This window comes from Somniosus microcephalus, chromosome 5, assembly GCF_052327205.1.
Source record: "Somniosus microcephalus isolate GS21.2 chromosome 5, FLI_Smic_1.0, whole genome shotgun sequence".
NCBI classification, from domain to species: Eukaryota; Metazoa; Chordata; class Chondrichthyes; order Squaliformes; family Somniosidae; genus Somniosus; species Somniosus microcephalus.
Window position 1 is genome coordinate 102,090,587 of NC_140991.1, and position 26,289 is coordinate 102,116,875.

The following is a 26,289-nucleotide window of genomic DNA, read 5'->3' on the forward strand; positions in this document are numbered from 1 at the left end:
TTAAAGGGATGCTTCACGGTGCTGGTGTGGAATGGTGTCAACCTGGTGCATTATGTGGCAGCCAGGGTGTACAGCATCAAGTGAAGTAAATCTGGCCATGGTGATGCCATCGCTGGCCTCCCGAGCAGCAATGTTGTCAGGGGCTGATGCCCTGTGCAGCATCAGGTGATGGTGGAGAAGGTTGGTGATGCTGTTGGTGACGTTGGTGTGCCTGATGATATTGGTGTTGGGGCTGATCATGGAAGGATTCAGAAGACCAAGGTCTTATATTTTGAAGGGCGCCGATGTTGCTGGAATAGATGGCAGCTGCAGGTGAGGTGACAGAAGCGAGCTGTCAATGGTGAGAGAGGTTCTCCCAATGAGGTGGCACTAGATATACAGTTGGCTCTAAACACTTGCAAGCTAAAGAAATCTCTATATGTCTTACAAATGCAGTAACCAACAGTTTCTGAGCTCTGAAACTGAACAGCTGCAACATGGCATCCTTTACACCACTTCTGCAGCTGTCAGGTTATCAAATAAATCAAAGCAGACTCAACTCATGACAGGGTGAGCTGGCGTGTTCCCCGAGCAGCGGGTAACCCATGGGGGAGCACGTAAAATTAGAAGGTAGGCTCAAAATATCATTAAATTGGCTGTTAACAAGCCATTTAATGAGCTCAATTGTCTCCCCCGCCGCTTGGTGTCGGGTCAGTTCTGCGCAGACAGACCCGACACCTGGGAGACTCGCGTGGAGGCAGGTTGACAGCGGGTTTCCTACCTGCTGTCAATCTTTGTTATTTTGACAGTGGACCTGCGTCCAAACCCACACTCTGAGCGCCGGCAAAATCCAACCCTTAATGTGGGAAACGCTGAAGCTAATTTGCACACAGCAAGCAGTAATGTTACAATGACCAGATAATCTGTTTTTGTCATGTTGGTTGAGGGATAAATATTGGCTAGGACACCGCAGGTAATAGAAAATAAGCACCAAAGAGTGCAGCACTATTGCCAGGTGCTAAGCTTCCCTGAATTGCAGGGACTTATTGATGTAGGTCAATGTGTAATACCTCAGGAATAGCCACAATATCTTTGCACCAGTCCATTATTTCAAGGGAACAGGCAGACTGGATGCTAGGGGACCAGGGCTACTTCCTGGAGCTCTGGATATTAATGCCAGTGCGGCACCCTGAACAGAGGCTGAAAGGAAATGAAATGAGGCTCATGCCTCTACCTGAATCCTGGTGGAATACATAATTGAAACAGAGATTTAGCTTTATGGCTGTGAGACTTATCAGAATCTGCTGTATCCTGCAAATTTTCCAACACAAAGAGGGACAACCTTTCAGCCAGAAGTCTCAGAGTGTAATCATTCAAAGAGGAGGAAGGAGATGAGGAACCCAAAATGCATGAGATGTGCAGTCAGGAAGACTGGTGTGTCAATTATTCTTTGATTGGACTTCCTCTTAAAATTTGTGGCCTTATCCAATGTTTCTGTTCATATACTAATTCCCGGATATTTTCCCATTTGCTCATCTTCAGTCTTCTCTGTACCTATGGTTTAATAGCCTCTTTTTCCACTGTGAGGAGAAACAAAATATTACAAGGTGATTAGAGGCTTTATTTGCTCTCAAAATCAACTTCTAGGTTTTTTAAATAAAGAACTCAAACAAAGACAAGGAAAGAAACTCTGGCTGGAATTTTAATCTGGAGGCGGGTTGGGAGTTGGGGGGGGCTAGAAAGTGGTCGGGAAACCCGGGAGAACAGGCTTCCAGCAGGCCCTGCCGAATTTAATGGTTGTGACTTGGGAGATGGAGGAGCATCGGAGGAGGGGGTGGCCGAGAGCTGCAGGAGCATCACGGGGGGTGGTGGTCATGACTCAGGAGCAGGAGGAGCATCAGGAGGGGGGTGGTCATGACTCGAGAGCCCGAGGAGCATCGGTGGGGTTTGTGGGGTGATTGTGGCCCTGGGGGCCGAGGAGCATCGGGAGCAAGAGGAGCATCCGGGTGGGGGGTGTTGTTTGGGACTAGGGAGCCGGAGGAGCATCAGAGCTAGAGGGAGGAGTCCGGGAAGGTGATCAGGGGCCAATGGGGGGATGGGAGGCCTCGGGGTCGGGGGAGGAGGTTGGTGGGGGGGGGAGGTCAGGGGTCTCGCGGCGAGGATCGGAGGACTGGGGGGAAGGGCATGGGGGAGATCGGAGGCTTCGGCGGGGGTTCGGAGGCCTCAGGCTGGGGGGGTTGTCTGATGGTGGGAGGTGGGTGAGGCAGGGATGCTGGATCCAGCAGGTAAGTGTAAAGACACTTACCGCCTGGATCCAGCAGTCCTCGCCTTACTTTAGCTGGCGGGTTCCCCAAAGCCTGGGAAACCTGACCAGCCAGAGTTAAATTTGTAATGGTGGATCACCATGAGGCACGCCAGCCTAATTATAATATTTAAATATTCAATCCGCCTCCTGGGAGCGGGTTGGCTGCCCGTCCCCCCCCCCCCCCCGTTAAAACCAGAAGGGAGCGGGTTGGCGTCAGGCTTCAGTTTTAACACTTTAACCTCCCACCTGACCCCAACCCACCTGTTTAAATTCCCCCCTGTAAGTCTCTTTCTCTGTCTTTTGTCTCTCTCATCTTTCTCTCTCTGCTTCTTTCTGTCTGTCTTAATCGGTAATTAGAATTTTTACATTTTCTATCAACAAAACTCAGGTAATAATTAAAAGCTGGGGGGGGGAAATTCAGAGCTGCTGCAACAGCCAGAAGGGCCAAGACTGCCTTTTTGTATCAGTATCAGTGTGGCTCACAGCAATGTCTGAGGCTTGCGCTTCTTCAGGGCACTAAACATCCAAATTTAAAGATTCTTCAATTGAGGTATTACTAATTGTAAATTAGCAAAGGAGGGCCCAGCTTTTTAGCCTATGGAAGGAAAAGGCCTTGGTAGTGAGTACCATCTCCCCCCCCTCCCCCCACCCCCATTAAATAATGCCTTCTGAAAGAAAGTTGTCAAATTTGTTGTCAGTGATAATGGCCCGGAATTTGCGGCCAGCCAGTTTCGGAGCTGTCATTGACAGACTGAAACTTCGGGATTTCCACATGCACCTGCAAAGTCCGACCCATTGTTTTTTCACTTGATGAGACAGGTGCAGATTCATTTCGAGCCAGGTGGCAGGGTGCCTGCACAAAGCAGAATGATCTCCAAATGGAGGCTTTCGCAGTTGCAGAGGAAAGTTCAATGTCAGCAAGCAACTGAGTTGAGTATGTTGCTGAAAGGGGATCATGATGGGAAGGCACACTTGGCAGTGGGCTGAGATCAGCTGAAAGTCTCATTTATGAGCTGTGCCCGCAGCTGTCAGGCAGCTGGGCTATTGCTTTGGGAAGTGCAGCCTTCTCGAGCATTGCAGGGGTGGGTGTGTCATGATGAAGTATTTGTGCCTGGATCTGCAGACAGGGAGGCATGAGTACCAGTGGCCATGTGGTTAGAGGTTGCCTACAGTGCTTGTTCAGCCTGGAATCCCTGCAGTGGCTATCTGGGGGGGGAAATTTGGTTGCTTTGCGCCTCCCGTTAGCACCCTAAGAGGGCGCTAATGAGGGGCAAAGCAATTAGCATCCGGGCGCGGCAATGTTTGCACTGCTTACGAAATTGACCAGACATTTTGCGGCGGTGCTAAACACTACCGCCACGATCTCCTGCGCCCGCAGATCGTCACATCAGTCGAGCATGCAACGCCCCGGTAGCGCCCCAGACCAGATATTGAGTGGTGCCTGTAGTGTCCGTGTGTAGATAAAGACACTGAAGACAGGAGTTGGTTCATAGGTATTTACTAAGCAAGTCTGGGGGGGGGGGTTTCTAAAGGATATACACAATACACAGGCTTATATAGCCCAAGTGGCAATTACCGGCATTACGCACACCTGGGGCTCTTAAAGGCACATACACCATAATTGCTCTTAAAGGCACATACACCACAATTCCTCCCCTTCTAGCTAACTAGTACATCATATTTTAAGTAATTATTAATTACATGTTATATGCAAAATAATATACATTGCTGTATTAATTAATTATAAGTTGGTCTCTCAGGAGGCTTCCTGACTCGGTCCGGATAACGCCTCGGGGGTGTAGTAGTTTCTGGTGGTGTAGTAGGTTCTTCTGGCAAGGCTGATTCGGCTTGAAGGCCAGTGTCGGGTTCATCGGGCTCCAGTATCACCGGATCGGAGGTAGATATGGGTATCTCTACTTCATCGTTAGATGTATAGAGTGGTGGTGTAGGTTGTCCCTTTTCGGATGACTTGATGATTTGGTCAGCATGGCACCTTATTATGCTGTCTCCGATGCCCACGGTATACATCAGTGGTCCTAATCATGTGCAGATAGTTCCAGGCTGCCATTTCTCGGTATGGTAGTCCCGGGCCAAAACCGGTTGGCCTATCTGGAAGGCCCTAGTTGGCCTTTCATTCATGCCCTGAAACTGCCGGTTCTCCACGTCCCTTCGGATGTTGGGCTTGACCAAATCCAGCCGGCATCTTAGGTTTCTATTGTAGAACATCATGGCGGGAGTTTGGTTAGTAACCATATGCGTTGCATTCCTATATGCAAATAAGAAGTTATCCATCTTGTGCTGAAGTTTTATGTCTTCATTACCCATGGCCTTGATGGCCTTCTTGAAGGTCTGGACAAACCTTTCAGCCAATCCATTGGTGGCGGGATGGTATGGGGCGGACGTGTAGTGCTTTACCCCATTGTTCTTTAAGAACTTTCTGAATTCTTCGGACACAAATTGCGGTCCATTATCAGAACATATCTGCTCCGGCAGCCCATTCCTGGCAAATATGGTCCTTAATACTGTGATGGTTTTTTCCGTGGTGGTGGAGGACATCTTTATTACCTCCGGCCACTTGGAGTGTGCATCAACTGCGATTAAGAACATTGAGTCCATAAATGGACCAGCAAAGTCGATGTGCACCCTTTGCCAGGGAGATGAGGGCCACTCCCATGGATGTAGAGGGGCATGTGGCGGAGCATTTTGGACCTTCTGGCATCCTAGGCAGCTCTTGGTCATGTCTTCGATGTCTCCATCGATACCTGGCCCTAGCTAGGTTCTTCATTTTCACTCCACCCAGATGCCCCTCGTGAAGCTCCTTTAGTACTTTATCCTGGAGTTTTGGTGGAATCACCACTCTGGATCCACACATCAAGGTTCCTCGGCACACTGACAGCTGTTCTCTTCTTTGCGAGAATGCTGGCAACAGTGGTTCGCCATGTGCTGGCCATCCCTTCACTGTTAAATCGTAGACCCGTGAGAGAGTAGGGTCATTTCTTGTCTCCCTTTCAATGGCAGAATTTGTCACCGGTAGACATTCCACTATGGTAGAGTGGAATATCTCTACTGGGTCTACTGTAGGTGCCTCTTCTATCGTTGGCAACGGTAGGCGTGATAAACCGTCAGCATTCCCATGCTGTTTTGACCCTTTGTATTCAATGTTGTATTGGTGTGCCCCTAGAAAAAGGGACCACCTCTGTAGTCTTTGTGCCGTCATAATGGGGACACCTTTTTTAGGGTTGAATATGGAGATGAGGGGTTGATGGTCAGTCAGCAAGGTAAATTTTTGTCCATGTAGGTAATGGTTGAATTTCTTCACTCCCCATACCAGGCTGAGTGCTTCCCTGTCTATCTAGGCATAGTTACGCTCAGCTGAGTTCAATGAGCGTGACGCAAAAGCTATCGGCCGTTCCGAGCCATCAGGGAATCTATGGGACAATACTGCTCCTATGCCGTAAGGGGATGCATTGCACGCCAGTCTGATTGGTAGTGATGGGTTGTAATGAGCCAAAATTTTCTCGGATGTGATTAAGTCTTTACATTTATGGAAGGCACGTTTACAGTCTTCGTTCCATTTCCAAATCACTCCTGTCTGTAGAAGATCATTAAGAGGGTGTAGAATAGTTGATAAGTTCGGTAAAAATTTATGATAGTAATTTATTAATCCCAGGAAGGACCTTAATTGTGATACATTTTCAGGTGCTGGGGCTTTTATAACTGCTTCAATTTTTTCAGGTGACTTATGCAACCCTTCCTTATTAATTATGTGGCCACAATATGATATCTGATTTTGGAAAAATTCGCACTTGGGGCGATTTGCTCGTAGGCCCCGTTCTTTCAGCCTAGTGAGCACCTGCTCCAAATTGGCAAGGTGCTCGTTGTCGTTTTCTCCTGTTATAAGGATGTCGTCTAGGTAGCATTGAGTCCCCGGAATCCCTTGCAGGACTTGCTCCATAGCTCTTTGCCAGATAGCTGGAGCTGATGCTATTCCAAAAACCAGTCGATTGTACTGGTACAGGCCTTTGTGTGTGTTTATTGTGAGATACTTTTTAGAGGTCTCCTCAACCTCCATCTGTAGATATGCTTGTGCCAAGTCAATTTTTGTGAAACGTTTCCCTCCGGATAGTGAGGCGAAAATATCTTCTATCCTCGGAAGAGGATACTGTACCGTGTGAAGGACCGGGTTTACAGTCACCTTAAAGTCCCCACAGATGCGAATTTTTTTCTGTTCCTCAGAGTTATTTTTCAATGTTTTTTTCATGACTGGAATGATGGGTGTTGCCCATTTGCTCCAATCTATTTTGGATAATACGCCTGCCTTTTCCAAATTCTTCAGCTCTGCCTTGACTGCCGGACGTATTGCGTATGGCACCGGTCTTGCCTTAAAAAATTTTGGAATTGCTGTATCTTCCACTTTTATTGAGGCGGTGATGCCTTTCAAGGTTCCTAGTTTCTCTTGAAACACTTCTTTGGCGTTGGCCAAGATGTCTTTTAATCATTCAGGTATGATGTCATCATTGTTTTTTTCCTTACTGGTCACCGTCAGTGCCTGAATGGAGTGCCAGTCTAAACGTATCTTCCTTATCCATTCATGTCCCAACAACGGTGGACCACCATCTTGTAGAATGTATAAATACAACTTTTGTATTTCTTTGCCGTTGTATACCACAGGCACCCTTATTTTTCCTTTGGGGTAGACTTTCTGCCCCGTATATGTTTTTAAGATAATGGATGTGTCTTTTAGAGGTATATGCGAAAATAGCCTCTCGTAATCTCGTCGATTTATTACGGTTAGAGCTGATCCTGTATCTAGCTCCATTTTAACTGGGGACCCTGCTATTGTGAGGGTAACCCAAATGGTTTGGTAATCCTCTTTGGCAAGTACATTATGTAATTTGAGACAGCTTAGTCTCTTGTTTCCGGAGTCGCTATCGCTATTCTGGTCTTCGGAGCTATTGTCCGTCATCATTTGTACCTTCCTGTACTTTTCTTTATTGATTTTTTGTTTTCTGTCAGTGGATTTATTTTGTCCAGATTGGCATACCCGTGCAATGTGTCCAATCTTACCACATTGCCTGCATGCTTTGCCCTTGAACCAGCAGTCCCTCTGGTTATGGGTGGATCTGCCGCAGCGATAACATCTTCCGAACTCCTGTGTCATTTTATGGGTGCCGAAGTCCTGTGTCTCTTGTTGTATCTCTGCAGCTCCTTTTGCTGCTGCTTCGTATGATACAGCCATACTGAAAGTTTTGTCCAATGTTAAATCTTTTTCAGAAAGCAGTCTTTTTTGTGTTCCTTCACTTAAGAGACCGCAAACAAATTTGTCCCGAAGATAATCCGATAGTCCTGCTCCGAATTGGCAGTACTTTGATAGCTTTCTTAATTCATTTAGGTAATCAGCATTACTTTCATTCTTGTGTTGATTTCTCTTGAAGAACTTGAATCGTTCCGCTATCAGCAGCGGTGTTGGGTTTAAATGCTCCTGCAGTGTATCAACAATTTCTTTAAAAGTCTTGTCCTTTGGTTTGGCTGGAGTGATTACATTTCGTAACAGCCCGTATGTCTTCGCGCCCATTAAGTTCAGAAGTACTGAAGCTTTTTTTTCATCTGTTATTCCATTTGCAGTGCAATAAACCTCTACTCTTTCCACGTATGTGGTCCAATCTTCTATTTCACCATCAAAAGCCTCAATATTACCAGATTTAGGCATTTCAGAAAAGATATGGCGCTTCCTGCGCTTTTTTTTTCTCTCTGTAGCAACGATATGGCGCTTCCCGCGCTTTCCCGCCGCTGCTACCGATAACAACGCTGTTTTACTGTGGTTTCCGTTTATTCACTGTTGGAGACTCGTTCCCGACGCAGGTCTAAACGCTGACCTGCTTGCCGCACCGGCCGTCTCTCGAGTGCACCCTCCCAGTCCGTTATTGCTTGCCTCCGATTTCGCTGCCTGTCTCAGCTGTAGAGCCCACCGCTGGAGCTCCAGCCTGACGCCCAGGAAGGATTAGCGCAGTACCTGTCACCAGCTTGGCCAGCTGGTGAAACCACAGTTTCTCTTACTTCCTTGAGTCTTCTGGACGCTGGAGGAATCGATGTCCTTGAGGTGCTGCCGAATTGCAGGTAAGTCCGTTTCCACTTCGTCGCCACTGTAGTGTCCGTGTGTAGATAAAGACACTGAAGACAGGAGTTGGTTCATAGGTATTTACTAAGCAAGTCTGGGGGGGGGTTTCTAAAGGATATACACAATACACAGGCTTATATAGCCCAAGTGGCAATTACCGGCATTACGCACACCTGGGGCTCTTAAAGGCACATACACCATAATTGCTCTTAAAGGCACATACACCACAGTGCCCCCTGCCTTTCTGCCTGCCGCTATCAACAACAGATAGAGGGGAACGTTTTGCAGTCGGGAAGAGATGGGGGAGCGCTATTTAAAGGTGGTCGCTTCCTGCCTTCTTTTGTTGGCGACATTTTTGCACCATGCATTCTGAGTGAGAGAGAGAGAGAGACTTCTGGAGAGATTCAACGCTGTGTGAAGGAGTTTTGGGTGCTGAGCAGCACTTTGCAGGTTCATTTTGATTTGACCTTCCTTGCATTGATTTAGAAGACTATGGGGGCTGCACTCTGAGCTCTTTCCCTGGGCCTCTCCATTGTTCTTTCCAGCAGAATTGATGTACAGGTCTCTGCAGGCTGGGATTCAAGGCTGCAATGAGCAGGGTGTGGATGGAGAGTAAGATCGACCCTCCCCTTTAAGAACTGGCCGGCACCAGTGTGTCTGTGTTCCATTGCTGACTGACATCACATGACCTTCACCAGCGTTCTGAAGTAACGCCTCGCTTCTCGGCATAAGCGTCTTAAGAGAGGTGTGTAGTGCCTGATTTAGCGTTCCAATCACCTCCAGGGGCGATAGAAGCAAGGTTTGCAGTCAGAGGCAATAATTAGCGCCAGGCGCTAAACTTTGCGCCCGGCCGATAATTGCGCCCCAAGCGGGGCAATAGCGAATTTCTCCCCCCTGATCTTTCTATTCATCCTTCTCAAAGCAAGCGAATGGGTGAAAGCCTATGGGAGGTCCCAACGGTTGTTAAGGCTCAGTCTACAAGATTAAACTTAAGAAGAATTGCTTAAAAGAAAACTTTAAAGTACTTCTTTAAAAAAAATTACAGCATGGAAGCAGGGCTTTCGACCCAACCAATTTGTGACAGAGCACGTCAACGTCTGACGTGCAATCTGTCAAGATTTTTTGAAAGAAGAAATGTCAGTGTTTGACAGCTCTGTGAAGCTGTCAAACACTGACATTCTCTGTAGTTTGATGAGCCCTTGTGTTCAGGGCTCATCAAACCTTTCAACTTTGCAGAAATCACCTGGCTGTTGAATCAGAGGATCCAACAGCCAGTCTGTGATATCTACAATGGAGATGTCGGGACTCCTGTAGGCAGAAACAAAGGTAAGTGAACATTTTCTAACACTTTACACTCATCTTACATACTTACCACTCCACACTTGCACCCATCACTCACCTCTACATTGCACTTTCAGACCCCTCCAACCCCCGCAGACCTCCTACTCAGCTCCTCCACCCTGGCGAGGTTCCCTGAGGTCAGGAAGCCTGCACATCGAAATGAAAAATGGGGATAATCCAGGCAGTTAATAGGCTTTAATCCCTTTCCCACCTCGCGGAGACGGGACCCAGGGCAGGACGGCTTCCCGCCTCCTGGCAAGAGGGCACAGAAGCGGGATGGGGGTGGGTTTGCCACCCGCCCCCAAATTCTGCAACTTTACCGGCAATCCCGCCTCCATACCCGTCTCCTCGGGGCCGACAAAATCCAGCCCATTGGTTCTGTTGCTGATGACAGCAGTGAAGGCCGAGCACTCCTTTGGCCTTAGCCTGCTGAAAATACATTTGAATACCTAGTAAAATTCGACATGAGTAGACTAAACGTTAAACAGATGTTTGGACATATAATTTAGGTGAAATAACATGTGCTTACATCTAAGTACTTACTGTATGTAGTCAAAACGATTCAACTAGTCTAATGTTGTAAAGATAAATGGAGCACTGTTTACATCATTTACCTGGGGTCTCTCCGACCTATCACTTATCCATCAGAGTTCCACTCCTGAGGTTAGATTTTTACTGATGCTGCTGGGCAGAAACATGACACTAGCACCCCTAAAATAGTGGGGAAAAGCTTGACGCCCTTTTCTTGCCCCTGATCCGACCGACGCCAACTTTGGAAGGCTGCAAAGCAATTTTGGACGTCCTGAGGTTGTGAAGGCACTGTATAAATACAAGCTGCTCTTTCTTTGTGTATGTGAACATCTGTTGAGGACAGGATCATGCTCAGTTATTATGCTCTCATGGTCAAGTGGCCTGCTAACAGTTTCTGGAGGCTCACACATGAAGAACATTTACTTGAGTAGATGCCCAGCAGATGTGGAACCAGAGCCCAGCAGAAGTTAAGGCTTTAAAGGAGTGGAAAAACCAAGAGAAGAAAATTATCAGAAAATGAAGGAAGAAAAAAAAAATAATAATCTGTGGATCAACTTCAAAACACATGGAACTTAATAATAAAACTGAAGTGTTATAAAATGATGTTACAGGTAGTATGAAAATCTGTTGGAATCTGCCTTCAAATAAGAGGCCCCAAAAACCCCAAAAATCAGCAGGCTGAAAACCAGGTGGTTACACCAGGATTGTTTCTGCCGGTGCCCTCCATCACTGACCACGCTGGAGATGGCAGAGTCACAGCGGAAGGGCACATTTTTTATATGGGGTCAGTGGGTACCGGTGCCAAAACGGGTGGATCTCTGGTGGTCATCTGCCGCATGTGGCTGTAAAACCCAGTGACTGCACACCATCAACATGGCGGTGACCAAACTCCCACCTCCTGAGGCCCCATAATGCACCCCTCAGGCCCCAGTGTAATGGGGTCAATCTCAATAATAAAAAAAGACATGCCTTTTCTTTGGGGTCCAGGCCACTCCCCTCATCTGGATCCTCCAGAGGAAGCCATTTGTGGCCTGCTGGAATCTCGTACACCTCATCTCTCTGTGTATGAGCCTCCAGTAGCATGCCGAGTCCGAATAAGCAGAGGAAGTGGGAGCTCCCCATGTAGGGAAACGCTCCCCCAGGTCCACCCCTAGGGCCATCCCCAGCATTACTGTGCTTGTAAAAGGTAGGCATGGTTCTGCCCCTTACAAGGTTGACTGGGAAATACCAGAATCAATGGGAACCTTGCTGATTCCCAATGGAACCCCTGAAGAAATTATTCCCCACAGTGCTTTCAGGGCATATGTGGTGGGCGCAATAGTGACGGGCAGAGGTGGAAGGGTGGGACCTGGTTATGCTGGGTCTCTGCCCCATTAGTTCCTGCGCCTTGGGTTTTCTCAGCCAAATGGGGTGGCGCTGCTTGTTATATGCAGGTCAGTGCCTATCCCAATGACATAACACTATGACAATACTAGGCTATTGGGAGAGTGGGAAGTGTACTTTCATTATCTCTAGAATGTGCTACTGACTGATATGTAAGAATATGTTAATATTGTTAATACTGTTTTTTTTTACTGTACTGTTCCAGGGCACACACATGTTTCAATCGCTTGGACCTCCCACCATATCCATCGTATTCTATGCTATATGAAAAGCTGCTCACGGCAGTGGAAGAAACCAGCACTTTTGGACTTGAGTGAAAGAAACGGTCACTTCTCATGAGGAGTTGCACTACTGCAGTGAACAAGGGGCATCCTTGTCTGTACAACATGAGAAGCACAAAATGTGCATGTGCAAAGAGGATGCCTCATATGTAAAGTATTATGGACAGCACTTCCTGATTTCTGAATTGACTGGGAAAGGAAGAAAAAAAAACATTGATGTTGAACCATTGTAACTATTTCCTGCTTGGTTTCATTTTTTTTAATTTTTGTAAATAAACATTTCTCCCAAATGAATGGACTATAGACAATCTCATGTAATTAAAGCCATCTTTTTCTTGGCAGGGCCACTTAATGTTAAAGGCAACTAATGTAACCTCATTAGCACATTTTCACAAATTAATGTGTAAGAGCCATGGATTGTATTCAGATTCAATTGCAAATTCACAAAGAGGATCTACCTTTGATTTGTGAAATATTTTATGGAATTTCACTGTCGGACAAGTACATATTAATTAGCTGATTGGCTGGTTTGAAAGTCACATGATACTCAGGCTGCACTTCCTGTACAATCATGCTGCTGTATAAGAATGTCAATAAAACTAATTTGTTATGCCACAATATTTATGGTCTTCTCGTTAGGCAGTCCCTCCTCAAATTGTCCTAATCAGTTGCCTATGCAATGGCTATTATCAATGTCAGGTACAGACAGACAATGATGATGTTGGGTCATTGCAGACCGCACTAGAAAATTATTGCTTTAAAAACTACAATGGGAATTAAGATACATATTATCAAAAACTGTTCTGTTCTATTTATTATTGGCTTTACTGAAAGAGCTGCTTGTTTAATATTTTTTGTTGCACCACATTTCTACATCCTATTTTCTGATGTGGATTTAGCATTGAACTAAAAGTTTCCAGCTGTTGAACCAAAGTCACTAGGGTAGCCAGTGTACTTAAACTGGTTCACTATTTTCCATTATTTTATGTAAGCAGTGCCTTTATTTTAATTCAAACAAGCTTTTATACTATCAACAGAGGCAATTTATTTAGTATGACTAATTTGCAATATAGAATGACTTTTTAGCCTTACTGATGTGTTATAATTCATCATAAAATATTGTAAATGATTTTTCCAACATCGTTTTTTAGCCTAATACATTTAATGGATATGTTAACATTATATTGTATTCTTGCAGTGTTCTGAATAGACAAACTTTGCAATGGAAATACTTTTTGTAGAGAAAATAAGAAAGAACTTTCAGTTATATAGTGCTTTTCATGATTGGGATGTCTCAAAGTACTTCATAGCCAATCAATTGTGTTGTATGAAATGTAGTCACTGTTGTAATGTAGCAAAATGCGGCAGCTAATTTGCACACTAGGTCCCTCTAATAGCAATGCGATAAATGACCAGATAATCTGTTTCTGGTGGTGCTGATTGAGGGATAAATGTTGACCAGAATACTGGGAGACACCCCTACTCTACTTCGAATAGTGCCAAGGGATTTTTACGTCCACTTGAGAGGGCAGATGAGTCCTCGGTTTAGCATCTTATCCATAAGACAGCTCCTCTGACACTGCAGCACTCCTTCAGTATGGCACTGGATTATGTGCTCAAGTCTCTGGAGTGAGGCTTAAACCCAAGACCCTCTGACTCAGAGATGAAAGTGCTACCACTGAACCAAGGCCTTGGAGAGAAAGCAAAGGGGTGATTCCATGGTTCTGTACTTCCAGAATGGAGTTTCACTTGCAGGGAGCACGGGTGAGTGAATCATGGCTGCAGTGTTGTAGCCCTATCTCCAACACATGTCCTGAGAGTGTGGATCCCCATTCGGAGCAAGGGACCATTGAATAACTCCTTAAATGTATATGGTTTAACTGGTACAAGCCATGAAAACAGGAACTGGAGGATAAAAGAGTGTCACATGTGACAGAAGATGCCATTAGAATTTCACCTAGGAGGATAAAGTGTCAGTAGACTGCAGGTTTCTTTCCTATATATGAAATGATAAAGGACAACTAACATGAAAGATGTACAAAGCACTCGACAAAGAAGAGACAGAAAAAAAACCATGGCAAATAATACGATACTATATTTAACAGGTAAATAAATCTTGCATTTAAAACATAGTCACATAAAATGTAATTAACTTCTAACATGAAATAAACATAAATGGTCACTAATATCTTTGTAATATTTGAAATGAAGACGTGCACCACTTTAAAAATATGTACAAATCTAATGAACACCACTACAACGGACGGTGGGCAGTGGAACATTCAGGCTGTAGGGTCACTCTCTGGATGAAGTGCCACTTCAGTCACAGTGGAATTTGGATGCTGGCCTCAAGAAAGGGAACCGATATTTAATTAGTTTACTTCGCACACACCAAATTTCTATGGATAATGAATATCAAATGTGAGATTTGTAAATTATTAAATTTAATTGGCAAGCATACTATTGAATGAATAGTGAAAATTGCTGCTATTCATTATTTCCAACTTTGTTTTAAAACTGCGCCATTTGGAAGAACTTAGTGCGTCAAAAGAGGTTGTGTCCTCTCCATGTCCCAGGATGTGATACCAGGTTGGATATTTTGGTTTCTACTCACGTCTGTTATTTTTTTGGAAGAATTCTTTACCCATCAGTGATCTATTTCCAGCATGTGCTATTTTAGACTAGGAACATCCTTCAAATAATTGATTCATTCTCTGCAGGTCTGAGCATCATAGGAACAGGAATAGGCCATTGAATTAGATCATGGCTGCTCTGTATCTTAATTCCATTTACCCGCCTTGGTTCCATAACCCTTAATACCCTTACATAACAAAAATCTATCAATATCAGTTTTGGAATTTTCGAGTGACCTAGCGTCAACAGTTTTTTGGAGGAGAGTTTTCCAGATTTCCACTACACTTTGTGAAGAAGTGTTTTCTGACATCACCCCTGAATGGCCTAGCTCTAATTGTAAGGTTCGAGACCTACAGGTACAATTATAGGCCAGCACTCTGTTCCAGCCAACATTGTTTGTGATACTGAAAAAGAATCTTTATGTATGTTTTGCCAATAGATACCATTCATTTGCTGTACTCTACCTTTGCTTTGTTTGTCATTTTCTTCCTTTTATCATCAGAATATGGCTGGAAGCCATTATCATTAAATAGATCAAGTGGCTCATGTTTGACTGATGAAAATTTGAGTAAGTTCAACTAATTTCTTATTGGGTGACTTGACTTACTATCTGTGGTTAAAATAGCAGTACATCAAAATATTGGGCATTTGTAGCATGGTGGTAATCAAAATCCCACAAATTTGAATATAGATATGAATATAGAATAATTAATATAAATCTTTCATGTTTTATTCTTGATTTGCAGCCAATGACAATACTGTTTCAGGCTCAAATATCAGAAAAATTAGGCAACCTTCAGTAACTTGGAATTTACTGGGATCTGCAAGGAGACTACTTGGCTCAGAGGTTCACCTCTGAATGAGCAAAGCTGTGGGTTCAAGCCCTACTGCAGCACATCTTCCAGGCTGGTGGTTGCAGTATAGTACTGAGGGAGCGCTGTATTGTAGGAGGTGCTGCCTTTTGAATGAGGCATTAAACCTAGGCTCCCAGCTGCCTGTTCAGGTGGATGTAAAAGATCCCATGGCACTTTTATTTGTAGAAAAGCAGGGAGTACTTCTAGTATCTTGGCCAACTGTCATCCCTCAAATAACACCACCAAAACAGGTTATTTGGCCATTTATGTCACTGTTATCTGTGAGACCTTGCTGTGTGAAAATTGTCTACCATGTTTGTCTACAGTGAGCACATTTCAAAAAGTAATTCATTGACTGTGAAGCACTTTGGGACATCCTGAGGATGTGAAAGGCATCACAAGCTCTTACTTTCTTTTACTGTAATCTAATGTTTCTCTATAAAGTGATAACTCGAGTAAAAAGTAAATTGAAGTAAGCTACCAGCTGTGACCAGGCCTATTCATACAAAGTACCTGATGTTCTCTTGGTCACAAAAGCATTCATACTCTGTCTTAGCACTAATGCTAAAATTTGAACTTTTCTCCCTCTACTAGCCCTAGTACTGGGAAACTAGCACAGAGCTATTTAGAAAGGTCAGACACACCAGCCTATTTGTCTAAAATCTTTGGATATTTTGTTTTACTCAAACATTTGTTCTTGTAGCCATTTCACCTCTGTGCAAAGACACAAATGACTGGAACCACAATGTCACAGCACCATTTACTTCTTGCTGCCGTGTTTTCTAATTGTAGCAGCCAACAGGAAAACATAACTCTCATATGTGGATGTAAGCCTGGCTCAATTGCAGGACACCTCATAAGGCTGATTTTGCGAGTCTTTGCTCCCTGGATGGAGCCTTGCAGTGGCATTGATAGAACTGTAAAATCGGACCAGCCCCTGAGAATCAGCCTTGCTGCATTTTGCAACAAAGAAATCTCAGGATGTTGGAGAGGTTGTATAGTGAGTTTACATTTTTGGGGGCAATCTCTAGCCTTGATGCTGGTCATACCATGTAAAATGGCCACATGACTGATCCTGTGACCTGGCCACGTCAAGTAGTTTTCTTAAAGGGAGATATCTGTTACTGAAATTGTTTTCAGTTAGCATTTATATTTATTTGCATTTTTGCTCCATGTGCTTGTTGTAATTGCTGCAAAATGTGCCCTTTTTGCATTTTTGTCTCATTTTGAAAATGTTTTCCTTCAGGAATGTTGGTTGCTGCTGCAATTTAAATAATTTCAAACAAAGTGTGTGAGATGGGAATTCCTTTGGGGGTCCAATATCATGATGCAGAACACCATTTTACAAGGGGGTAACAAATGCAGGTGCCAAGAAACCATTTTGTCTACTCCTGTCACTACCTAAAGGTTGTTTTTTTACAGACCTTGCCACACCTACCTGCCATGTCACAGGAAATCTGTCACCTCCACCTCGCAAGAGAGGCTGTCACATAGTTGGATTGACTCCCAGACAGAAAAAAATCAAGGATAGGTATTAAACTTTTATGTCACCAGATCATTCCAAGACCTCATGTGCTAATTTAGTCAGTCTTCTGCCCATGTATAACCATTTGCACAAAGCATTACTTTCCCTGTGGGAAGGAGCCATCAGCTCGCCGGGGCAGATAGAGTTTCCCAGGTGCCAGTTTTCTCAGGAATGCGGACACCCATGTACTGCACCTCCTGATGAGACAAGATGCACTGCTGCCCTCTGGAAATGGTGCCATGCAGCGCCACACTGGACAACACTCCCCGCATCCAGCCTATGCAGTACTACATATACCTGGCTGGTCATCAAAAAGGGTATCTCGTGTTGCACTGCCCCACCGCATGCCCAAAAACTCCATGTCATGCCTCCTTTCACTTAATTTTTGCCTGGCACTTCTTCCTCCCAACCCCTACTTAACATCCATTTGGAAGCTTTATAAAAGCTGAAGAAATACTTGGCTCAATATGCAGCCACTTACGTTTAAGCATGCGCATCTCTTTAAAGCTGTTGCTAGATTTTGCTCACCCCCATTAGTCTATTTGCCAGTGCAGGCCAAAGCTGTGCTGAGAGCTTATACTAATTATTCAGATGAGATGACCTCAGAAAACGAGGCACAGACAGTTCAGTGTGCTGTGGGCCAGTTTGGCCGGGGCTCGGCTTGCAGGCATTCCCAGCATAGATTTTGTCAGTCGTGCAAAATCTGAATTTATGTTTCTTCTTCCACCAATGAACTCTGAAGAGAACATTTCAAACCAACTCCTGAGGGATTGATTCATTACTGTAAGACGGAAACAGGAAACATTTTAAAAAATGAAAAGATATTAATAGTAATATATGTAATTAGAAGCTTGAGCAGTTTATTAATGTCATCTTGATCCTGAGATTATTACTTTTAAATTTTGTCCAAACTGTGTATTTTTTGTAATATAAACAAATTTAAGGATTTATTCTTTATTTTGACATTTCTTAAGTGATTGTTACCACTTGGATTTGGAAAAACCTGTGGCAGGTTTCTAAGTGTGTTCCACAAACTGCTGTGATATCCAGATTTAATTATTAGCATGATAAAGAGAAATAAGATACTTTGGCCTAGAAATTTGATAGCACAAGAAAACGGGCGTGAGCACTGCTTTGTGAGATATGCCCGCGCCGTTCAAAAAGCACAGGCAGCACATTAACTTGTGTTAAAATAAAAAAAATGTTAAAGTGCTTCAGCACTAGGCAGTCTGCACCTCTTAAAGGTGAGCAGCCTTCTGCTGATCAAAAATTTAAAAGTGCTTCAACACTATCACAAATGGCTCAATAGGCCAGGGAAAGGGTCTCGAACGCAGCACTCAAGCTTTGTGCAGGGGTCAACACTGGAAGAGAGGTCCTCTACCCATAGGGGGCCGGGAGGCCCTCCAGAAAGATGTGGGACTAGATCACCGAGGCTGGTACTGCCAGCAGTGTCACCCCCAGGACTGGCTCCAGTGCCCAAAGAAGTTTCACGACCTCAGACGAATCTATTTTGCAGCTTCTCCAGTGCCTCTATATATCTTTTTTGCATGTCTTCACTTCTGAGCAGTGTAAAATTTTAATTTAATAAAGAGCGTGAATTATTTCCAGGGAGCTGGTGAAAGGGAGAAAAACCCAGTGAATTGACCTTCATCTGTAAATGCCCTTGTGTTGCCTTTTTAAGAATATTCAGCCATTGCCGTTTGAACTGGCAGGGTGCACTGCCTCCGAGCTGTCAATCAGCGGGGAGTCTCCATGGTGACGGTGTGGCGGGGCTGGCTGTGAATGAGCCGAGCGGAGGAGTGCGCTGCTGAGAGCCGGCAGCGGTTGAGCAGAGACAGCGCTGCACCTAGATCCGCCGGCTCGGAACCACTTGCCTCCTCTTCCTCCTCCTGGTCCGGAGCAGACAGGCGAGCCCCGGGCGCGTTGTACCGACCATGACCCAACCACGGAGCGGGCTGCTGTCGGACATCCAGACCCGAATCTGCAGCGACAATTTCAGCAACTGCTACACACTGGTGGGCAAAGAGCTCGGCAGGTAACAGAGGGAGACTCGGGCAGTGAGACAGCCAGGGAGAGGCGCAAACAGAGAGACGGCCGGGGAAGAGAAAGAGAGAGATCCTTTCACACAAAAAAGACTGAGCTATATAAATGCAGGTTGTTGTTGTACACGGTAATAGCGTGAGGGACACGTGAGGTGAAGAGACACACACACAGTGTGACTGACATACAAAGTGATTGAGGGTATTCCCCCACATAGTGAAATAGGGAGAAATGTACCCCCAACTGCAAACAGTATTACTGAGGGAAATTCTCAATGTTGAGATGGGGTGAGGAAGGAAGAGATTCTGTTGCCTCTTTCGAAGCTGACAATCTTATATAGTGACCTACACAGTTGAGGAACAGACTGACCCGTGGAACAGAAACCCTAACGGTGACTGAGGGAAGACAGTTCGTCAGCGAGGGAGACTGTGACTGAGGCAGATATCCTGAGAGGCTTGTTCTGCATATCTGGGCGATCCGTTGCTATTTTGAGAGTTTATCTGTTCACTACGTTTAATTCCACAATAGAAATTATAAGTCCTGGGGTGTTATTTATTAAATTATTGATAAATCATGATTTTGGAGATCAGATGAAATAAAATTGCTGATATTTGGAGCATTGGTACTTTTCACTGTAAATGTATATCCCCTGTAATTGTTTTTACAGTTTTTTAAATGCACCTCTGGCAAAGCATTTAGTGTACTATATTTATCACTTAGTTTTTTTGTATAAACAAAACCTGGTAATTTATTAGAAACTTTAATGGAAACCCATACTTTCTTGGGCTGGTGATATTTCACACACCTCTTATAAAACTTTCACTAGTGGAAAAAGCAACTGATTGTGAATTGCAGTAAATTCTGTGATGTGAATACTTCTTTTGCCAAGTCCTACTTTTTCCAGATTTGGTGCTAGTAAAGTGATTCTAGTTGTACACAATGAATGTGTAAGTAACTCTTGGATGCCCTGGCACCTCTTGCACAAAACAGGCTTAAGAAACCTCAGTCAGGGATTGGTTGCTTTCACCTATATTTAAACACTTTTGCTTGTTAAACAGAAAAGGGAATCCTGTAAATTGTCTGACATTGACACATTCTGGTAAGTAAAGCTGGAGTTTCTGACGTAAACATTTTTTGTAGCTCCCAAGACCACCTACTTTTAGTTGGTGGAATAACACTTTTATGTAAATTAAATCCAGATGGGACAAGAGAAAATTAACAAAACATCCAAAATGTAACATTTTAATCTATTTACAACTATTCATTAGATATTAATTTCTGAAACTGACCAAATATTTAACTTTTTTTTAAAAAGTGAAATTGTTCTGTTGCAATATATAACTTTGTTTTGAAATTAAATATTGCTTCCACCACCCACCCATTCAAAGATTTAGGAAACTATAACTTCATTAAAGGTTAATGAATCAAAGCCTGTTAAAGTCCTTGGGAAATGAGAGGCATCAATTTTATATTTAATTTAGCAAACTTGGGTGGGACGGAAAGGCTGTGCCTTACGTACACTTAATCATTTATTTAAATATGTGCCAATGAAGTAGAATATATTACTATCGTGGCCTGGTTAAAAGCACTCGCTTGTATATCAGTATCTTAGGCTCATGCAAAATGAGCCCAACTCATTCAAATAACATTTTTGAGCCAAAGCTTCTTAAGCTAAAGATCATTTATTTGGTTTTATTCCTCTTTTTGATGTCTTTGCTCAGCTGTACTACAACAATTTGAAAAAAATCTTCATCTTACTCCTGGACTGCGTCCCCTTACAAGTATAAGCCCTACTTTCAGTGAATTTACTGCATGATGGTGTGCTGAAGCATTGCTCAGTTAGTATATAGTAAGCCCACTTGGGGCAGCAAAGTCACTGTGCCTCTGATTCAGACTGGCAATTACTACTTAATCATGAAATAAGTGTGTGTTGCTACAGTACTCTGTGTACTGCAGATTGTCTGTTATAACAAGATGCAAAGATTTGACAGGAAAACATACAAGGTTCTTCACATTTACACTTCAGTGCAGGCAAATATATTGTTTGGTTTGATTTCATGAAGTATGGCTCTTCAATATCAAGTTGAAAGTTCATCAAATAATGTTTATTCAAGAATTGATGTTTAACCAGTGAAGTGTAGTGCCAATATGCAACTCCACTGGCAACGACTCGACTGTCGAGGTGGAATGTCCTTGTTTGCTATGAATATTTTATCCAGGTGATCCTTCCAATCTTCCTGTATTGCAACCACAGAATATGTTTAATCATTTTCTCTTGTGGTCAGTTAGTAATGTCTTGCTGTTCCTCTTCTGTAAGTAAAGTTCTTTAAGGAGGCAGATTCCGCTATATGTTTGTGTGGGAATTTTGTTTTAGCAGTAACTGACTGAGCATTTGCTAAATTTTCTTTCCACTCCCACCTCCTATCCCTCCCAGGAATAGGTATGGAGGTTTCCTGAGAGGCCTGCTTGTTACTCAGATGGCTGCTTATTTCTGCCTGTTTCATTCATGTTGCCTGTGTGCCAGAAATAGCCTGTTCTATTGTGGCTGCAGGGGTTGCTAGCTTTGGCAGACTTCTGCTGTTTCTCATCCAGGTGCAGGCCAAGTCCTCGTGCTGGCCACAGATTTGCTTAAGCACAGACCTGTGCACTGCCACAGGGTCTCTGAATCCCTCACTCACGGTTCACTGGAGATCTTTTGTCTTGTGCTCCAGATTTTGGATCTCAACAACATGAGTGGGAGCATTCCTGGGAGATGCTCCAACTGTGCTCAGTGCCTGCATGCCTAAGGTTCCCCCTGCCAATCCCCTGGTGCATTCCACTAAATGCCAGTCTACAGAACAGAGAGCCTGTGCTGCCTGCCATTGCCCAGTTAGATATTAACTGTAGCAAACTCTTGTTGCATCATTCTCTGCAAGGAGGAAAGTGATTTTTTTTGTGTTGCTAAAGTAGCCTTTGTTTCATAGCTAGTCCCATGAGATGTGAACCATGAGCACTTGGCAACAACCAGTCCTTCTTTAACCCCACCTCTGCCCCGTTCACATCTGTTTGGAGTGCTGTACCCTGTGCTTCTCCCTTCTCCAAGTGTCAGCTTGGCTCACTTGTTAACATTGTTACTCAGGAGGTCACGGATTCAAGGAGTTGAGGAGATAATCTAGGCTGACATTTTGGTGCAATACTGAAGGAGCGCTGCATTGCTGTCTTTCAGATGAGACATTAAACTGAGGCTCCATTTGCCTGTTCCAGTGATTTAGGTAAATACTCATTTCCATGGATCTATTTGAAGAAGAGTTGGGCGTTCTCATGGTGTTCGGCCCAACATTTTTCCCACGGCTAACGCCATACAAAAATAGATTCAACTAATCATTCATCTCATTGCTGTCTGTGGGACTTTGCTCGGTGCAAGATGGTTGCAGTGTTTGCCCATGCAAGTGACTGCACTTCAAAAACATAATTTTTGGGACATTTCTGATATCCACTTTATCAATGCAAGTTTTTTCTTTAAATCAGTAAAACACTCAAATGTGTGTCTCTGGACTGGTGCCTGCTTAAGTAGTGATGCTGTTGGTTGGCTGTGGTGAGGCTTGTTGCTGCTCCTGGGGTTCTAGCGTATGTGTAACAAGAAGAAAAGTAAGTATATGTGCACATTTGGGCATCTTGTGACTGCTCGGATAATACAGTACATTTTGCAGTCCAGCACAATTTCTGTTTTGCATCTGCTGAAATATAATTGCGTAGCCAAGATAGGTCATTTTAATTGTCAAACAGGAGTGTATAAACTTCCTTCCAATGTGCATGTCACCTATGCTGTGTACTAGCTCCCAGCTATTCACATCCATTATTGCCATCCATCTTGACTGCCTGACTGCATTTGTTGCCTTCTATTACATGCTGCTTTTTAGCTTACCTGAGTAAAATACTTCACATGTTGAATGTTTTTACAATGTTTGAGAGCTGACTGTATGTATTGTAATTATCAGCTTTATATGTTTTTTTAATTATAGTCAGTCCTCATTTTATTTTCTGCATCTTTCAAGGTGTTTCTTTTTTGGCCTGCTGTATCTCTTCTCGAGCATCTTTATTACCTCCCCCTTGTGTTACAATTACAGCAGGTTACTGGATCAATTTCAATTAAGCGTGCTAAGGTACTGCAACAAACTTGATTGACATTCGTAACTTATACATAGATACATAGAGATAGGAACAGGAGTAGGCCATTCGGCCCTTCGAGCCTGCTCCGCCATTCAATGAGATCATGGCTGATCTTCGTCTGAGATCATAGCTGATCTTACCAGTTCAGTACCCCGTCCCCGCCTTTTCTCCGTAACCCTTAATCCCCTTAGCCTTCAGAAATATATCCAATTCTCTCTTGAAAATATTTATTGAATTAGCCTTCACAGCCCTCTGTGGCAGGGAATTCCACAGGCTCACCACTCTTTGAGTGAAGAAATTCTTCCTCATCTCTGTTTTAAATGATTTGCCCGCTATTTTTAGACTGTGGCCCCTGGTTCTGTGCTCCCCGGCCATTGGAAACATTCTCTCTGAATTCAGCCTGTCCAGGCCTGCCATAATTTTATATGTTTCGATGAGATCCCCTCTCAATCTTCTAAACTCCAGTGAGTACAAGCCCAAACTATTTAATCTCTCTTCGTAGGTCATTCCCGCCATTCCAGGTATCAGCCTGGTGAATCGCCGTTGCACTCTTTCCATGGCAAGAACATCCTTCCGCAGATGGGGCGACCAAAACTGTACACAATACTCCAGATGCGGTCTCACCAGCACCTTGTACAGCTGTAGTAAGGTATCCCTATTCCTATACTCGAACCCCCTTGATATGAAGGCCAACATACCATTTGCCTTCTTAATCGCCTGTTGCACCTGCATGCTCTCCTTCAGTGACTGGTGCACAAGAACACCCAGGTCCCTCTGCACTTCCCCATCTCCCAATCTATTGCCATTTAGATAATAATCTACCCTCCTGTTTTTACCCCCAAAGTGGATAACCTCGCATTTATCCACATTATAGTGCATCTGCCACGTATCCGCCCATTCCCCCAACCTGTCCAAATCGCACTGTAGCCTCCTGACATCCTCATCAGAGCCCACCCCTCCTCCTAGTTTAGTGTCGTCAGCGAATTTGGAAATATTGCATCCAATTCCCTGATCCAGATCATTTATATATATTGTGAACAGCTGGGGTCCCAGGACAGATCCTTGCGGCACCCCGCTGGTCACTGCCTGCCACTCCGAAAACGAGCCGTTAATTCCAACTCTCTGTTTTCTATCCGCCAGCCAGTTCTCTATCCACGTTAATACTTTGCCCCCAATCCCATGAGCCTTAATTTTGCATGATAATCTTTTGTGTGGAACCTTATCGAAGGCTTTCTGGAAGTCAAGGTACACCACATCCACTGGCTCTCCCCCATCTATTTTACCAGTTACTTCCTCAAAAAATTCCAGCAGATTAGTCAAACACGATTTACCCTTTGTAAATCCATGTTGACTCTGTCCGATCCTTTCCCCATTTGTCAAGTGCTCCGCTATTTTATCCTTAATAATGGACTCTAGCATTTTGCCCACAACCGATGTAAGGCTTACTGGTCTATAATTCCCTGCTTTCTCTCTACCCCCCTTTTTAAATATTGGGGTAACATTAGCTACCCTCCAATCCACGGGTACTGTTCCCGAGTCAATGGAGTTCCGGAAGATGATCCTTAGAGCATCTGCTATCTCCAGGGCCACCTCCTTAAGTACCCTAGGATGTAGTTTATCAGGCCCCGGGGATTTGTCGGCCTTCAGTCCCCTCAACTTACCCAACACCATATCCCTAGAGATACTAATTTCTGTCAGCTCCTCCCTCTCATTAGTCCCTATGTTTGCCGATATTCCTGGGAGGTTATTTGTGTCCTCCTTTGTGAATACAGAACCAAAGTATGAGTTTAATTGGTCTGCCATTTCCTTATTCTCCATTATATATTCTCCCGAATCGGACTGCAAGGGACCGACTTGGGATTTTACCAGTCTTTTCCTCCTGATATACCGATAAAAGCTTTTGCAGTCTGTCTTTATGTTTGCTGCAAGTTTACTTTCGTATTCTATTTTCCCCTTCCTGATTAATCCCTTTGTCCTCTTTTGCTGTATCCTGTACTGCCCCCAATCTTCCGGTCTGGTGCTTTTTTTTGCCAGTTGATATGCCCTTTTTTTTGATTTTATGCTGTCCCTAATTTCCCTCGTTATCCACGGTTGAGTCACCTTTTTAGGTTTATTTTTATGCCAAACCGGTATAAACATGTTCTGGAATTCTTCCATTCTATCTTTGAATGCTTGCCATTGTCTATCCACTGTCAATCCCCCCAGAAACACCACCCAATCAATCTTACCCAATTCCCGTCTCATACCCTCGTAATTCCCTTTATTTAAGTTCTGGACCTTAGTCTCTGATTCAATTTCCTCACTCTCCATCTCGATTGAGAGCTCGATCATATTATGATCGCTCTGACCCAAGGGGCCTCGTACAAGAAGATTGCTGATAAGTCCCTTCTCATTGCACAATACCCAGTCTAAAATGGCCTGATCTCGAGTCGGCTCCTCGACATATTGGTCCAGATAACCGTCCCGAAAACATTCCAGGAATTCCTCCTCCTCAGAATTTTTACTAATTTGGGTAGTCCAATCAATATGTAAATTAAAGTCACCCATGATGACAGCTGTGCTCTTATCGCACGCTTCTCTGATTTCCCTTTTTATGCCTTCCCTCACCTCCATATTACTATTTGGAGGCCTATATATCACACCCACTAACGTTTTCCTCCCCTTGCTATTTCTCATTTCTACCCATACAGATTCCGTTTCATCCGAGTTAATATCCTTCCTTTCCATTGCATTAATCCCCTCCTTTACCAGCAATGCTACCCCACCTCCCCTACCTTTTTGCCGATCCTTCCTAAATATTGTATATCCCTGGATGTTAAGTTCCCAGCCTTGCCCACCCTGCAGCCACGTTTCTGTAATCCCAATCAAATCATACTTGTTTACCTCTATTTCCACAACTAATTCATCCACCTTGTTCCTAATGCTTCTAGCATTAAGATACAAAGCCTTCAGACTTGCTTTTTTCACACTCTCATTATGAATTAGTTTGGCCCTTTGTGTTTCTCTCCTTTGCTTATTGCTTCTCACCTTTCTACCATCTATTTCTGACTTCATATGACTTCCCTCTTTTCCACTACCTAGGTTCCCATCCCCCTGCCAAATTAGTTTAAATCCTCCCGAACCGCCCTAGAAAATATTACCCCGAGGAC

The 26,289-nt window shown here is 44.0% G+C and overlaps 2 protein-coding genes across 7 annotated transcripts in view; both read left to right on the forward strand.

Moving 5' to 3' along the window:
- The window catches only part of hecw1b (HECT, C2 and WW domain containing E3 ubiquitin protein ligase 1b), a 773,289-nt gene extending 756,304 nt beyond the window's left edge, over positions 1 to 16,985 (forward strand). Inside the window, exon 29 of the mRNA XM_085988048.1 lies at positions 11,863 to 16,985. Within this exon, the coding sequence (XP_085844174.1) occupies positions 11,863 to 11,974 (112 nt within the window). The 3' untranslated portion in view covers positions 11,975 to 16,985. The remainder of the gene's footprint in view (positions 1 to 11,862) is intronic.
- Positions 16,986 to 18,681: 1,696 nt separating this feature from the next.
- LOC147117240 (serine/threonine-protein kinase 17A-like) overlaps positions 18,682 to 26,289 on the forward strand; it is a 120,765-nt gene continuing 113,157 nt past the window's right edge. The window contains exon 1 of one of the 6 annotated variants that reach the window (XM_085988049.1): positions 18,682 to 18,986. In XM_085988049.1, coding sequence (XP_085844175.1) covers positions 18,886 to 18,986 — 101 coding nt within the window. In that variant the 5' untranslated portion in view covers positions 18,682 to 18,885. Of the gene's footprint in view, positions 18,987 to 23,707; positions 23,790 to 26,289 lie in introns of those variants that run through there. The other 5 variants (XM_085988056.1, XM_085988050.1, XM_085988054.1 and 2 more) reach the window with 5 other exon arrangements.